General features: G+C 43.8%; 1 protein-coding gene and 1 long non-coding RNA gene across 5 annotated transcripts; both read right to left on the bottom strand.

Annotated features, from left to right (window-relative positions):
- Positions 1 to 2,050: 2,050 nt before the first annotated feature.
- On the bottom strand, positions 2,051 to 9,794 carry LOC109749229 (uncharacterized). 4 transcript variants are annotated; one of them, XR_002229593.4, is made up of 3 exons: positions 6,647 to 7,360; positions 6,197 to 6,310; positions 2,051 to 5,014 (listed from the first exon to the last, which is right to left on the bottom strand). It is a non-coding gene; the product is annotated as an uncharacterized lncRNA (long non-coding RNA). The 4 variants fall into 4 exon arrangements; XR_006665265.2 differs by having other exon boundaries at positions 2,051 to 4,807; positions 4,882 to 5,014; positions 6,197 to 7,358; XR_012187605.1 differs by having other exon boundaries at positions 2,051 to 2,743; positions 4,882 to 5,014; positions 6,197 to 7,345.
- Positions 9,795 to 12,110: 2,316 nt separating this feature from the next.
- On the bottom strand, positions 12,111 to 13,453 carry LOC141025967 (uncharacterized). Its single transcript, XM_073501901.1, has 3 exons — positions 13,379 to 13,453; positions 13,149 to 13,336; positions 12,111 to 12,462 (listed from the first exon to the last, which is right to left on the bottom strand). The coding sequence occupies exons 1-3, from the start codon at positions 13,451 to 13,453 to the stop codon at positions 12,111 to 12,113; spliced, it is 615 nt and encodes a 204-aa protein (XP_073358002.1).
- Positions 13,454 to 14,046: the final 593 nt, after the last annotated feature.

Raw genomic sequence — 14,046 nt, 5'->3', positions numbered from 1 at the left:
GGTCGAGGCTCTGATACCAACTTGTCATGCCCAATATGTGATTCTATCCTAAAGGAACTCGAAGGTCCCACCAAGAATAGAAGCGCATATTGAAGACGCTTTTGCAAGGTGGATATCATTACATCGTACCATTACATCATAGTTGGGGATACATACAAAGGCACACAATGCCACATGAATACATCAAACTTCATACATGAGAACAACATCCGACTATGGATGAAACACAAATAGAAACTCAAACGACAGCCACCCTGCTAGCCCAGGCTGCCGACCAGGAACCTAACCCAAGATCGACGAAGAAGAAGAAGAACTCCAAAACAGGTAAACATTGCTCTCACGTCATGAACATCACATTACCTGCACCTGCAACTGTGGTTGTAGTAATCTGTGAGCCACGAGGACTCAGCCATTACCATGGGTATCAAGACTAGCAAAGCTTAAAGGGTAAGGATTGGATAAATGGTGAGGTTGCAGCAAGCGACTAAGCATTGTATGGTGGCTAACTTACGAGTGCAAGAGTAAGATGAGAAACTACGCAAACGGTCGCAAACTAGTAATGATCAATAAGTGATCCTGGGCTACTTACGTTCAAACATAACCCAACCGTGTTCTCCTCTCGAACTTCCCCGAAAAGAGATAGTCATGGTTACGCACGCGGTTGGTGTATTTTAGTTGAGTTTACTTCAAGTCCACTACAACCGGATATTAACAAATTCCCATTTACCACATAACCGTGGGCACGCCTCTCGAAAGATTAAACCCTGCAGGGGTGTCCCAACTTAGCCCATGACAAGCTCACGATCCGCGGAGACAATCCTCCATCGTTGGACCCTCCGATCAGACTCGGAATCCCGGTGCACAAGACATTTCGACAATGGTAAAAACAAGTCCAGCAAGACCTCCCGGCGCGTCGACACCCTGATAGTAGCCGTGCGTATCTCGTCTCAGGCAACGTCCGGATGAGCACAGCGTAAAGCAACTGAGACCCGAGTTGCCCCGGGGGAAGCCACACACGACTCTAGTTTGGACCAGCACCATCAGCACTGGCCCCCCTGTACGTAGAAAAGAATCCTCGGGTTCATGACGCCCTATGCCAATTAATTATTTAGTTCAATATTATTATGGCAAATGTTAAAACCAATGTTGGGTCTTGCTGGAAGAGTTTTATTCAAAGCTAACTGTCAAGAGGGGCCCATAAACCCTCACCGTGTTAGGGACACAAAAATTAAGGAACATAACACCGATATGGAAAAACTAGGGCGGCAAGAGTGGAACAAAACACCGGGCATAAGGCCGAGCCTTCCACCCTTTACCAAGTACTAGTTGACCCGTTGCGCCAAATGGCGCAGAGACCCGCTAAAACCATGTTGTCGATGAAAATAGTTAACATTTTGCAAGGACATATGACGCACAGATCTGTTGAATCCATATGCGCGTTGAAAACAAAATTCATGTTTTAGTTGGTTTAGTTGTGGGCAAGGACATATGATAACCAAATTTACCCCCTTTAATAAAAAAGAATGAAGACTATTGTCTATAATAAGATGTACACACATTTTAATTTATCTCTGAGCCAAATGGCACAAAGTCCAATTTGATACCACGTGCTCGTTGAAAATATTTGCATTTTTCAGTATCTTTATGTTTGAGCAAGCGCAAAGACCATGTCAAACCCAAAGTGTTTTGAAAATATTTGACTTTGCTAGTAGAAGTAGGTTTTAGCAACCAGGGTAGCATGCATAGAGCCAAATGGCACAAGGTATATGACATACAACTTTACCACGAAGATGTGACGCGATATCTTCCTTTACTTAATTATGTTCAAACACATTTGGAGATCAAACCCATAATTGGTGTCACATCCCTGAATTAAAACCCAAAACACCTACCTTTTGCAACATGGCTTTTTACAATGGGAAAAAAATTACCACAAACAGAGTCCAGATGTTACATGATTGTATATAAATTTCCTACGTTTAATCACAGCAGCAAACAATAACCTTCCCAAAGGGCAAAACTCCCTTATGCAGTGTTGTCCTTTCATCTGTTTCAAAAAAGGAACCTTTATTTTATTGGCAAATAACCGGTTTGATGGGAACCAAACATTTGGTAGTAGCTTATCCCACATCTCAATCTCCTATAAAATGAGCGCAAGCGGCCAAAATACAATTGTTTCGATGCAACAACGGTAAGAGAAATGAGTAATCTTCAAAGAAACAGAACATTTAAATTAGTAGTAGCTTTTTTAACCATGCAGGTGAGTTGCATGTAAACTTTATAGAAGAAGGCCAACGTTAAGGAACAACATGTTGCCAGACTCATCCTGCTCTCGCTTCTGGTCATCAATCCGGGGAATCAACTCCTGACCAGCGCCTTGAGCAACAACAACGACAGCATGCCCCTTCCCTTCAACATGGAAATCGATCTCAGGATTCAAACATAAGTCAACATCTCAGGCTGCTCAGGGTGGCATGAAGAGTAATGTGGCCCGTGCTCCTTCCCATAAGTTTGACAAGACCAATGCCATCCACAATATTCACAACCCCACATGTGCCGCGTCGATTGCCTACTGAGCACTCTCCACTGCAGTTTGAAACCCAAACGCCCTGTCTATGATGTCAATGTCGTTGTCCAAGTTTTTTGGGATCCCTGTAATGGATATCCTCAAATCACACCGTTTAAACTCTTCGAATATCGCCACTACTCCTCTCATTGTTCCATCCCCGCCAATCACATAAACCTATGATTGTCATAAAAGGAATATTCAGATAGGATAGTAAGATCAAGGCCTGAAGAACATGAACAATTGGCATGTGAACCAACACATTTAACATTGTACTTGATTTTTTTGACAATAAAAATGGAGCTGGGACCATATACATCAGAAGCTAGCCCCAGCTTGGTTTGTGAAAAAGGCAAAACCAGTTTCTTATGTGCCTAACACACCAGCAAATAAAATGCAGCCTCCTCTACATGCCAATAGTTCCAAGAAAAAGAAATTTTAAATGCAGACAAGTATGGCACCTTGGACGTGTACAATCACAGATACACAATCCCAACTCTTCTTCTCTTCATCCTTGGATCAATACACATCATGTTTGAAAACCAATATAGTGGCAAATTTAAATGCGAGTGACAGAGAAAGCAACAGGAAAATAGAGGAGCACCTCCGCAAGATTCTTACAGTCCAGGAATGCAGAAAGCAGTGAAATGCATGGCCCATCAAGGGTCTACACCAAGTAAACATCAGCAGCTTTGCCTATTTAGCTAAACATTTTTTCTTCGTTCTTTTTCTTTATGCTCAATTTCGTAAAAGAACAACAATTAATTTAAAAAATCAGTCACCAACATATAAAGTACACTTACAAAAAAGAACTCTCAATTTTGTAAAAGAACAACAATTAATTTAAAAGATCAGTCATGAACATATAAAGTACACTTACAAAAAAGAACTCACTCAATACTGAAATAATTCCAAAACAGCAGCAAAGAAAACGTGATGGCATGCTTTGGCTAATGAGAGGAAATTGAATTTCAGTTTGATATGGAAGTCTCATGGAGATGGGCTGTCCGAGTGGGACTGAATTTAGTTCCTAAGGACTTGAAAAGGTATTATTTCAGGTTTTAATTGTTGAGAATTGCAGCCGCATAATGTGCTACTACTTTCCTAGTAAACATGTTCAACCTCGGTAACAAAAAAAAACACTGCAAGACCATGAAAAAAGACAGAAAACAGCTTGCTTAGCTTGTGTTCACAGTATTACTGTATAAGCAAACCAGCTTGAACTGCTGTTGATGTATCGACACACACACAACACAACATTTTCTTTTTCTAGAAGGTTGAAACTACACCAACACCACACAACCTACTACACCTGCAATTCACAAGAGATTGTATTATTGTTGTGAACTGATCAAATCCCCATGATCCAGGCCTGGCTGGGAAGGTACCCCTATGCCTGGTCGTCCCACACCAACCACTGTCACATTATGCAACAGTTGTTGGAGCCAATGCCTTGTCGCGGGGTTGGATGTATAAACACGATTAGTATCTGATCAGTAACTTCAGTGGTAGCAGATCATTGTTTGAGCAATATGACAAAAGCACTTACATGTGCCTAATCATCAAGCACATACATGATTAAAATATATAGTTGGATCATCAGGTTTACAAAAACTGGTTAGTACATCACATCATTACGAATGTATAAATGAAAAAGATACGCAGGTTTTGTTTGGGGTTTTGAGATAGAATCAAGCTTGAGTAGTACAGAGAAAAAAAATCGGACTTCAGCCTAATATTGCACAGGAGAAACATGAGACATTTATCATATGAACTGAAACATATTGCGAGCATTTTATTTTCCTTCAGACGTCGATTATCCATACTTCACCTCTCCAAATAAAAGTCCAATTTAAGCCTGATATACCGTGAATTCATCATATGACAGTGCAACTTATAAATCGTATGACTCATGTGATAGGGCAGCATTCATACACCCAAAAAACGAAATTAACATATGTGTGCTAAGAGCTATACTGTTTGTCGATCTCTTTCAAACATTTTCAACAATAGGGCTCCCTCCTGTTATATGAGGCTATTTGGTTGGGAGCCCCAGCCTGCCGAGCCAAATAATTGGCATTGACCAAGTGCCAAGGCGCCGCTTGGATTGCAGCCCATGTTTTGGCGCGCCAATGCTCCCGTCGCATCTGCAGTTCATTTTTTCTGCCAACAGCGGGCGAGACGCGGGCGGCGAAAAGCTGCGCCAATTTTTTGGCTCGCCGGTGCGTTGGCAGGGCTAGTCTGGGCGAAAACCAAACAACCCCTATAACCCTCAACAAGTAAAAATAAGCAAATTAGGTATCGAGACATCATACCTTCACGAGCCGGGCAATGGAAACCTAATGGTGAAAGTACTCCATACGCGACCTTGTCGTCCGAAACTCATCTAATACTTCTGTCAAATTGTCAATCATTTCTCTGTAATGTTCCACATTCAATGTCTTGTCACTAATAAGTAAATAAACATTCGTCAGACTACTTCAATCAGATTAGGGAATCAACTAATAACTATCGACTATCAACTAATAAATTCACTCCCTCATATTGGATCAATCAGATTGTTTATTTCCCTCAGGTTTCAACCCAAACCAGGGTGCTTTTATTTGAATGCTGAAATATAGTCAACCAGTGGGGAAAATATGCTAGATAATCCAGACGTACATTTCTATTGGCATGAGACTCTTATCAATCTTTTTATGTAGCAACTATATTAAACATTCTCTGAAACTTATGCAGCAACTATATTAAACATTCTCTGAAACCGATACAACTTTCTAGAAATATTTTTTATGCAACTACTATATTTTCCATTCTCTAGCCCGAACCACTTCATAGCAATTCCTTCATAATGCCTCTAACTATCATGTGTATAACAATTGGTTCTTTCTATACCCAGCATTGTGCGGCTAGCCATCTCCTTGACGCACACTTGACTAAACCAAACACCTTAAACCTAAGATTATGAGTCATCATTATTAGGTCCTGCATGCATATCTAAACTGAACTGACAAGTTATCCCATCGTCTACTAACCAAGCAACACCACAACGGCTTAATCTCCCAAGGGCAAAAATATGCAGTCCAGAGCACGCAAATGAACGATATGGCGTTCTTTCTATACCCAGCATTGTGCGGCTAGCCATCTCCTTGACGCACACTTGACTAAACCAAACACCTTAAACCTAAGATTATGAGTCATCATTATTAGGTCATGCATGCATATCTAAACTGAACTGACAAGTTATCCCATCGTCTACTAACCAAGCAACACCACAACGGCTTAATCTCCCAAGGGCAAAAATATGCAGTCCAGAGCACGCAAATGAACGATATGGCAGTAACCCTATACGATCTGCTATTTCACCGGCGTAATGATCACCCTCCTACTGCAAGCCTTTATCTACAGCTCTAAATTCCCTAGCAGCACTAAGAACAAACCAGTTTCTAGCAGCAGCAAGATGAAACAAAAGATAAGGATGTTTTCTGATTGCATAGGCATTTCATTGAACAGCTTGCAAGCAAGCAAGGGTAATGTCACCCCACCTTTGAAGGCAAGAACCTGTAGGAATGGGAATGCAAACCCAACAATAAACTCATTGTTGAATTGTGGAAGAGTACCAATGGAAAATACCTTTTTCGCCATCATAGGAATCTCAGATGCATAAGCCTGTTACAGTTTGTCAATGACTTTTGTACCAACACCTTTTCCATCCACTGGCCTATCGTCCTAATACCTCAGATATACCTGCATTCAATTAAATAAAAGAGCAATGGCATCTGATGGTTACACATGGAACTAAAAAACAAAGTAAACAAGGATAGATCCAAACAAAATAATGATGAAAGAACTCATCTATGGTGTCTTTCAAGGAAACTTTGAAATGATTTGTAACAAGCTGTATTGGGTCCCCTTTCTTCTAACCATTGCAACGGCATGAATAGCAAGCCGGAAAGGAACCAGAAAAGGAAGGAATCGAGGGCATACATCAACCCCAAAATTGACCACCCAGCAGAGAAATCCACCATTGTTTTCACCACAAAATCAGATCAGGCAAGAGGGGAAATCGACAGGAGGACAAACCACAAGAACGCCGGCTTCTTCCCTGTGTTGTTTCCCTCTTCCTCAGCGTGGACCACTTCGCCGGACCCATGGCACTGTCCGGGTCGGGGCTGGAGTTGACGGCCATACAGGCAAACCTGAACCACCACCAGCTCCTTGCTGCTGCAGCTCCGATCTGGCGCATGACCACTGCCTTCCACTCCTCGCAGTGCCCCTAACTGCTGACCCTGCCCGCATCCGTCGCTCCACCAACCCATGTTGGTTCCGCCCGCATGCGCCACACCCTCCATGGCCTTCCGCCGCCGCCCCAATCCAGCTGCTGCCATGGGGCCTAAGCAATCAGAGGTCTCCGGCCTAGCTGATCCACCCCCACCTACGGCCTCTTGGCCCTCCCCAGCTCCTCTACCCCCGGTTTGAAGACCCGGCCGTCCATGCGGGAGGCCCCCTGTCCGAGGACGAGGGCGAGGGGCGCCAGCGGGGACCAGGGAGGAGGAAGGAGGAGAAAGGATGCGGCGGACGGCGGCTATCCGGACGAGCAGGAAGGAGGTAGGGGCTGCGGTGCCTATGGCGTCGAGCAAGGGAGGAAGCAGAGGTGTGGCGGCTAGGGTTGGGGCGGAGCGAGGGAGGAAGTTGAGGTGTGGAGGCTAGGGTTGGTGCGGGTGTGGGCTCTGGCTTGCGACGAGTATCGGGAGCGGAGCGCGCGCGGGGATTGGGCGAAAGCTTTTTTCACGCGAGATGGATCAACCCAGTCAATAAACATGCCCATCAGTCATTGGACAGCCAGAACAACCACAAGGTGAAATCAGGTTTGACAGCAGGCAAAGATCTTGCGGCTCAGACACTCTAGATGACCAGATCCAACGGCCAACGAAGCTGCAATCGGGGGAGCCTTGTGGAGGTGAGTTGGCTAGCTTCATTATTGTTTTAAATATAGATGCATTAATTAAATAAGAAATATTGTGATATCCCAAGATATCCATGACCATGTCTCAACATGGAACAACCTGCAACTACACCTGCAACTAGCAATGCTATAAGAGGGGCTGAGCAAAGTCAAACAACGGTTTGTTAGAAAGGGTGAAAAGGTTAGAGGCTATCATGGCAATTTGGGAGGCTTGATAAACAAGAGGTAGGTAGCGCGGCATAGCGATAGCATCGAGACAACTAGCATAGCAAAGATAGTAGTGAGATTCAGGGTAACGGTCATCTTGCCTGAAATCCCACTAGGAAAAAGAACGAGTCGATGAAGAACATGATCCCACGTAGTCGAACGAATCCTCACAATCGCAACGAAACAAGAACTATCGAGTAGGAGCGCAACCAGAAATAAGCAAACAACATGTTAAACACACAACACATAAACATGACATGATGCTCAACCAAGTATAATGCATGACAAGTCTAAATGATGCTACTCATGGCAAGAGATGATGCATACAAGAACAACACATCAAAGCAAGTTTAAAAGAGGCCGGAAACAACATATAACAATTCCGGTAAGTCCTCATATGCAAATTTCAAAATCGGTCCAGATCTGAACAAAACATTATGTTAAAGTTGTTAAACAACAAGTTAAAGTGCACCAAGATGATCTACACGTTTTTCTAGTCATGTTACATATAAAGTTCGTTTGATTCGGAGCTACGGCCTAGAACATATGAGCAAAACAAGTTAAACATGTCATTGATGCAAATGCAAACAAAACAACATCACAAACACTCCAAAACAAGGATGCAACAAGGTAACATGAAACTACATGCAAAACCAAGCAAGTTTCATGTAGAGCATGCTCAAAACGGAGCAACGGTTGAACACATACACTCGATACAAGTTTCAAACACAATCTGCCCAAAACAGCAACTAAGCACTTTGCAATCAAGGAAACAACATGCTACAGGGAACATATGGACACAAACTTGATATGCACTTCAAGTACAAACAATATGCTTCAAATATCATCAAGGTTCAGGTTTATAGGCATCAAGATTAATCCAATATGATCAATGCAAAAAGCAACTTGATAACACAGATTATGACTTAGTGAAAAACATGACATACATGTGAGTAGAAATAACATGTTAACATGTTCGAGGCATGAAACAAACATGCTACAGTGCAAGATCATGGCAAAAAAAGCATGGAATTAAAGAACAGGTTAAACATGGCAAAACATGATTATTAAGAATCTCCATATAACCTCTAGATCAATGACATTCATCAAGATAAGATTGCAAGTCATAACAGATTCACAAACTTAGTGGAATAAACTGAACATGGCAGAAACAGCGACAAGTAGACATGTTTGCAAGCTTGGAAAATAGGCCATATGAAGTCTAATTATCAAACTTGGCATGTGGACAAAATAAGCATATCATAATTCAATTCATGTAATTGGAGCATCTCCAAAAGTGGCATAGATTAATTAATAACAAGCTCACAACAGGGCATCATGAAGTTAACAGAAAACTAGAACATCATTTAGGCATGTTCATGGCAACGACAACATATGCTACACGACATATATGAGGCATAAAATGGCATGGAATGATAGAGCATAACATGTACATCAAAACATGTCAACTAGGCATCTCAATATTATGCATGGATACGACGGTAGCATCAAGTTAACATGGCAACATAATGTAACAGCTACAGACTTAACAGATTTTACTAGTCTCAGAAAACATCAAACATCAAGTAGCACACTTTGCAAGCTTGATGCACTCACTAAAAGTCACATAAAAATACATGGATCGCACCACTGTAAAGATGGCATGAATATGCTCCTAAAACTTGTTGACGTGATGCTCAAAAGATAAACACACAAAATGCTATGAAAAAGACAAATCAGCAACTTATGACAATCTTCAGCAGTTTATAACATTTAGCACTTCTTCAACGAGGATTAAGGCATCAAGATGAACAGTAACATGCATGCAAACTATAAAACCTTCTAGAGCACTCAGAGATGAACAATTTTGATATATCATACATGTAAAACGGAGCAACATGCATGAAGTTATGCCATGATGAACATGCACACATCACATGAAAACGCAGGGACAGACGAATTTATACCCTCCGAAAAGTCAACGGGGGACGCGGATCGGGTCGGGGGCTTTGCGAATCGGGCACGCATCCGGCCGGCGACGAGCGAGGCGGCGGTTCCAGCGTGGATCAGGGCGGCGCTGGCCGCGAGGCGGCGGATCCGGCCGCAGCTCGCCGGCGGCGAGCGCGCGGGGCGGCGCAGGGCTCGGGACGAGCGGGCGGCGAGGTGGTCGGCGGTGGTGGCGCTTGAGGCGGCGGGGTCGAGGCTCCGACGAGGCCCCGGTGGCCGGAGCGGCATCAGGAGGTGGCGGAGAGGCGAGGCGTGATGGCGAGGGCGCGGCACGGCGCGACGCGAGGGGGGAGGGGAGGGGGCGGCTCTTACGGGCCCGGATGGGCTTCGGGGGCCCCCCGCGGGCCTGGGCGGTCCGACAGCGGTGGAGGTGCTGGGGCGACGTGGCGAGGCCACATGGCGACACGGGAATGGCTGGCGGGGCGCGGGGTGGCGATGTGGCGCGCCCGGATTGGTCCGGGGCGCGGCGGCGGCAACGCCAAGTGGCGGGATGTGGCTGGGCAGCGCCGGAAATCGAGGAGGAGGGGGTTGGCTGCGGCTGGTGGCGCGGATTTTGAGGAGGGAGAGGCTAGAGGTAGGTGGAGGGGGCTAGGCTGCCCAAAAATGGCAAGGGGGCTGTTTAAATAGGCAGGGGGGCTAGGGTTTGGGGTTCTAGGGGCTTTTAGAGCCCTCCGATCGTGATCTGATGGTTCCGGTCGAAGGGGGTTTTAGTGGGCTAGTTTAGTGAGCTATGAAGAGGGGTTGGGCTGAGATGAGAGGGAAGGAATGCAGCCCGACACGAGTTTCCGGAGACCGAAAATGACGTTTGACCGACTATATTGCGGCTATATGTTTAACGGTTGGGCTAACAAACGAACTCCGAATGCGACGAAACTTGGCAGGCGGTCTACCTACACTAAAATAAGACCGCACGCCAACTTTCATCCCATTCCGAGAACATTTTTATGCCACTTATATAATAATATTTTGGAGGTGCCGAGGGCGCGTGTGAGTGTGTCAGATCTCGAAACGGACAACGGAAGGAACTGGGAGACCCAGACGGATGCAAGTTTTGAAAATATAAGGATGCAATGCACATGATGGCATGGAAAAATGCAACACGCAAGCAGAATGACATGACAATGACGGCGAATAACTGGAAGACACATGGCGCATCGGACTCGGTGCGTTACAATTTCTCCCGCTCTAGTTCCTTCAACGGGTCTTATGGGGTGAGTATAATTTGTAGGCTTGGCAGGCTTCCAACGCGCAGGCATATTGGGCCCTTTTTGGCCAAAATAGCTCGTCGGCTCAGCTGTGCGCTGGCGTCTGCACCTGTGCTGTGAGTTTAGTCCCACCTCGGTAGTCGAGGGGGCTCTCGACCGGTTTATAAGCGTTGCCGAGGCTTAGGGATCGAGCTCCTTTGTATACTTACTTGAGCACTGATACACGGTGCTCGCTCTCTGTTTCGTGACATGTGGGGCCTGGTCGGTTGGCCCCATGCAGTGTGGTTTGCGATGGATTCGCCAATGGTTCGCTATGGGCTTGAGTCCAAGTATCCTCCTACATAGGGCCGACCTGCACCCTAGGTGGTCAATTAAAAAAACTAGTACTTGACTGGTCCAGTAATGTAGACTGATTCTTCTTAGCATTTTTGTTGTAGTGCTTATGAATGTAGTTGCATGATAGAAGCATGATAATACTGAATGTTCTCCTCGGGTTGAACTGGCATCTCTGTAGTGTGTTTTGTCCCTTTTTGTTGTGATCATTTTCAGTGTTCTTCTGGCACTATTTAGTATGGAAGTACTTACATACCAACTAAGCTATACTCAGCTTTCTATTGTACTGGCATTGTTATCCTTAGCATGTCAATGCTCATGAAATGCGAACTAATGCTTCTTAGCCTTTTTGTTGTAGTACTTGTTAAATTTCTAGCCTATTTAGAAAGCATGATTTATTAGTACTGAATGTTTTCCTCGGCTGGAACTTACTTTTTTAGTGCGATGGCACCTTTTTTGTTGTTCTTATTTTCAGTGTTCTTCTGGCACTATTTAGTGTGATAGTACTTGCGTACAAAACTAAGCCGTACTGAGAGTCCAAGACTGCTAGTATTGTTGTTCTTAAGACTGTGTGGTTAGTTGCTCCACAAATAGTGCTAAAGAGCAGCCACAAAGTTTCATTCACAAGCTACTTGAACTTCACATGATGGATAAACAAAATAGCAAGCTAGCAAACTTGTTCAACCACATAAGCAAACTTGTTCAACCTGACACACATGACATAAGCATACTATTTTAACATAACAAAAGCAAACTATGAATTTAAACAAGAGAAAGGACAAGCACACGCACAAGCAACACGAAGGCAGACTTTGATGTTTCCTCATCCCTAAAAGTCATAGTGGTAGTAGGGGTTCTCTTCCTCCTCTTTTGCCCTGTCTAGACCTTGTTTGATGTTGTCGATTTTCTTCCATGACTCATAGGTGGCATACGCATCTATCGCTACGTACTTAATGAGTACCTCTGGCGACGGGCTGATCCCCCACAGTTTATGATCTTCCTCCTTGTTGATCTTCTTCTTCATGTTGCTGTAGAATGGGTGGACCAAGATGGATGCAACATCAGCCAAAGAGTCGTACTTCTTTCTTGAGTTCTTCAACATCTGTTTGTCACCTTCAATGCTGAAACCGACAAAGGTGTACAACTTCTCCTTCTTCAGGAGCGCATCGAGGCGCTTGGGCCTGCAAGGGGAGAGACATATTGAAGATTAGTGTTTTTTCATGATCTAATTCTTCAATTTTGGTTTAGAAGTGATGAATCCATGAAGTATATGCTTATATAGTATAATTCATGGATGAATGTAGTTCAGAAACTAGTACACAAAGTTCAAAAATCAAATTCAAGTGCACCATGTTATTTTTCTTTTGGTATCTACAGTTGAGTTAATGATCTATCTGCTGCTTAGTACTAGTTTAGTTTCTTTGTTGAACAAAAAAACATATACCAGTGCTTCACCAAGTTTTACTTTTTTTGCTGATGAAAATACCATCAGACCAAGTTCAGAAACTACTTTACTACAACAAGTTCAAAAACTACTTTTACTACATCAAGTCCAGAAACTACACTAGTGCATCAGGATCATAAACAACACTAGTACATCAAGTTCAAAAATTAATCTAGTGCAACAATTTAAGATACTAATCCAGTGCACCAGGTTCAAAATCTATTCTAGTGCATCTACTTGAGAAACAACACTAGTACATCTAGTTAAACTACACTAGTACATCTAGTTGAGAAACTACACTGGTACTAGTTTAATGAAATTTTAGGACGTAGTACTAATTAAACGGATGCATGAAGAGGTTCAGTGAGTAGGATGGTTCACTATTCTTTGGCTACGGTGATGTGGCATACCAGGCAGAGTTACTCTACGCAAAATTGCAGAACTGCTACCCTTTGCGGAGGTTCGTCTTCCCTGGTAAACTCCACATTAACACCGATGAAGCTAGGATACAAGCTGCTGCGCCTCATCCTGACCCTCCTGATCATCTCGTCGGCTTCGTCTGGATTGCTGGTGCAGATGACCTCCATCATCTCCTTGCCATGGAGATCAACCTCTTTGAGCGTGGTTGTTTAGTCGTATTTCCCACTGAGGACCTGAACATCGTCGACCTTGCTGGTCTTGTCGGACATATCACCACGTTGAAGCTTGGCAGACGGTTCCTCCGCCATTGCCTGATAATCCCCAAGTGCAAGGAATCATCGTAGCAATTTCCAAAGGTGGAAGTGATAAGTATGGAGTGTCGAACCCACAAAGAGCTAAAGGTAAGATCAATATTCTCTCAAGTCCTATCCGCCACTGATACGACTCTACGTACACCGAACGTTTGCTTCCATCTAGAAACAAGAAATAAAAATACATTGTGGGTATGAAGAGGATAACTTTGTATGATATCGGAGAACTAAAATATAAAAGTAGGTGTTGTTATCATAAAGTTAGAATATATTACTATATATTATAAATAGCGAGTGTGGAATAATGATGGGTTGGTGTGCGGAATTGTCCTAGGCAATTGTTAACAAGATCGGTAGTCGTCATTGCAATCTTATATGAGGGAGAGGCATAAGCTAACTTACTTTCTCTCCTTGGATCGTATGCACTTATGATTGGAACTCTAGCAAGCATCCGCAACTACTAAAGATCATTAAGGTAAAACCCAACCATAGCATTAAAGCATCAAGTCCCCTTTATCCCATACGCAACAACCCCCTTACTTGGGTTTATGCTTCTGTCACTCAAGCAACCCACTATAAGCGAATCATGA

This window comes from Aegilops tauschii, chromosome 6, assembly GCF_002575655.3.
Source record: "Aegilops tauschii subsp. strangulata cultivar AL8/78 chromosome 6, Aet v6.0, whole genome shotgun sequence".
Lineage (NCBI taxonomy): Eukaryota > Viridiplantae > Streptophyta > Magnoliopsida > Poales > Poaceae > Aegilops > Aegilops tauschii.
This window is presented reverse-complemented; position numbering and strand designations above follow the sequence as displayed.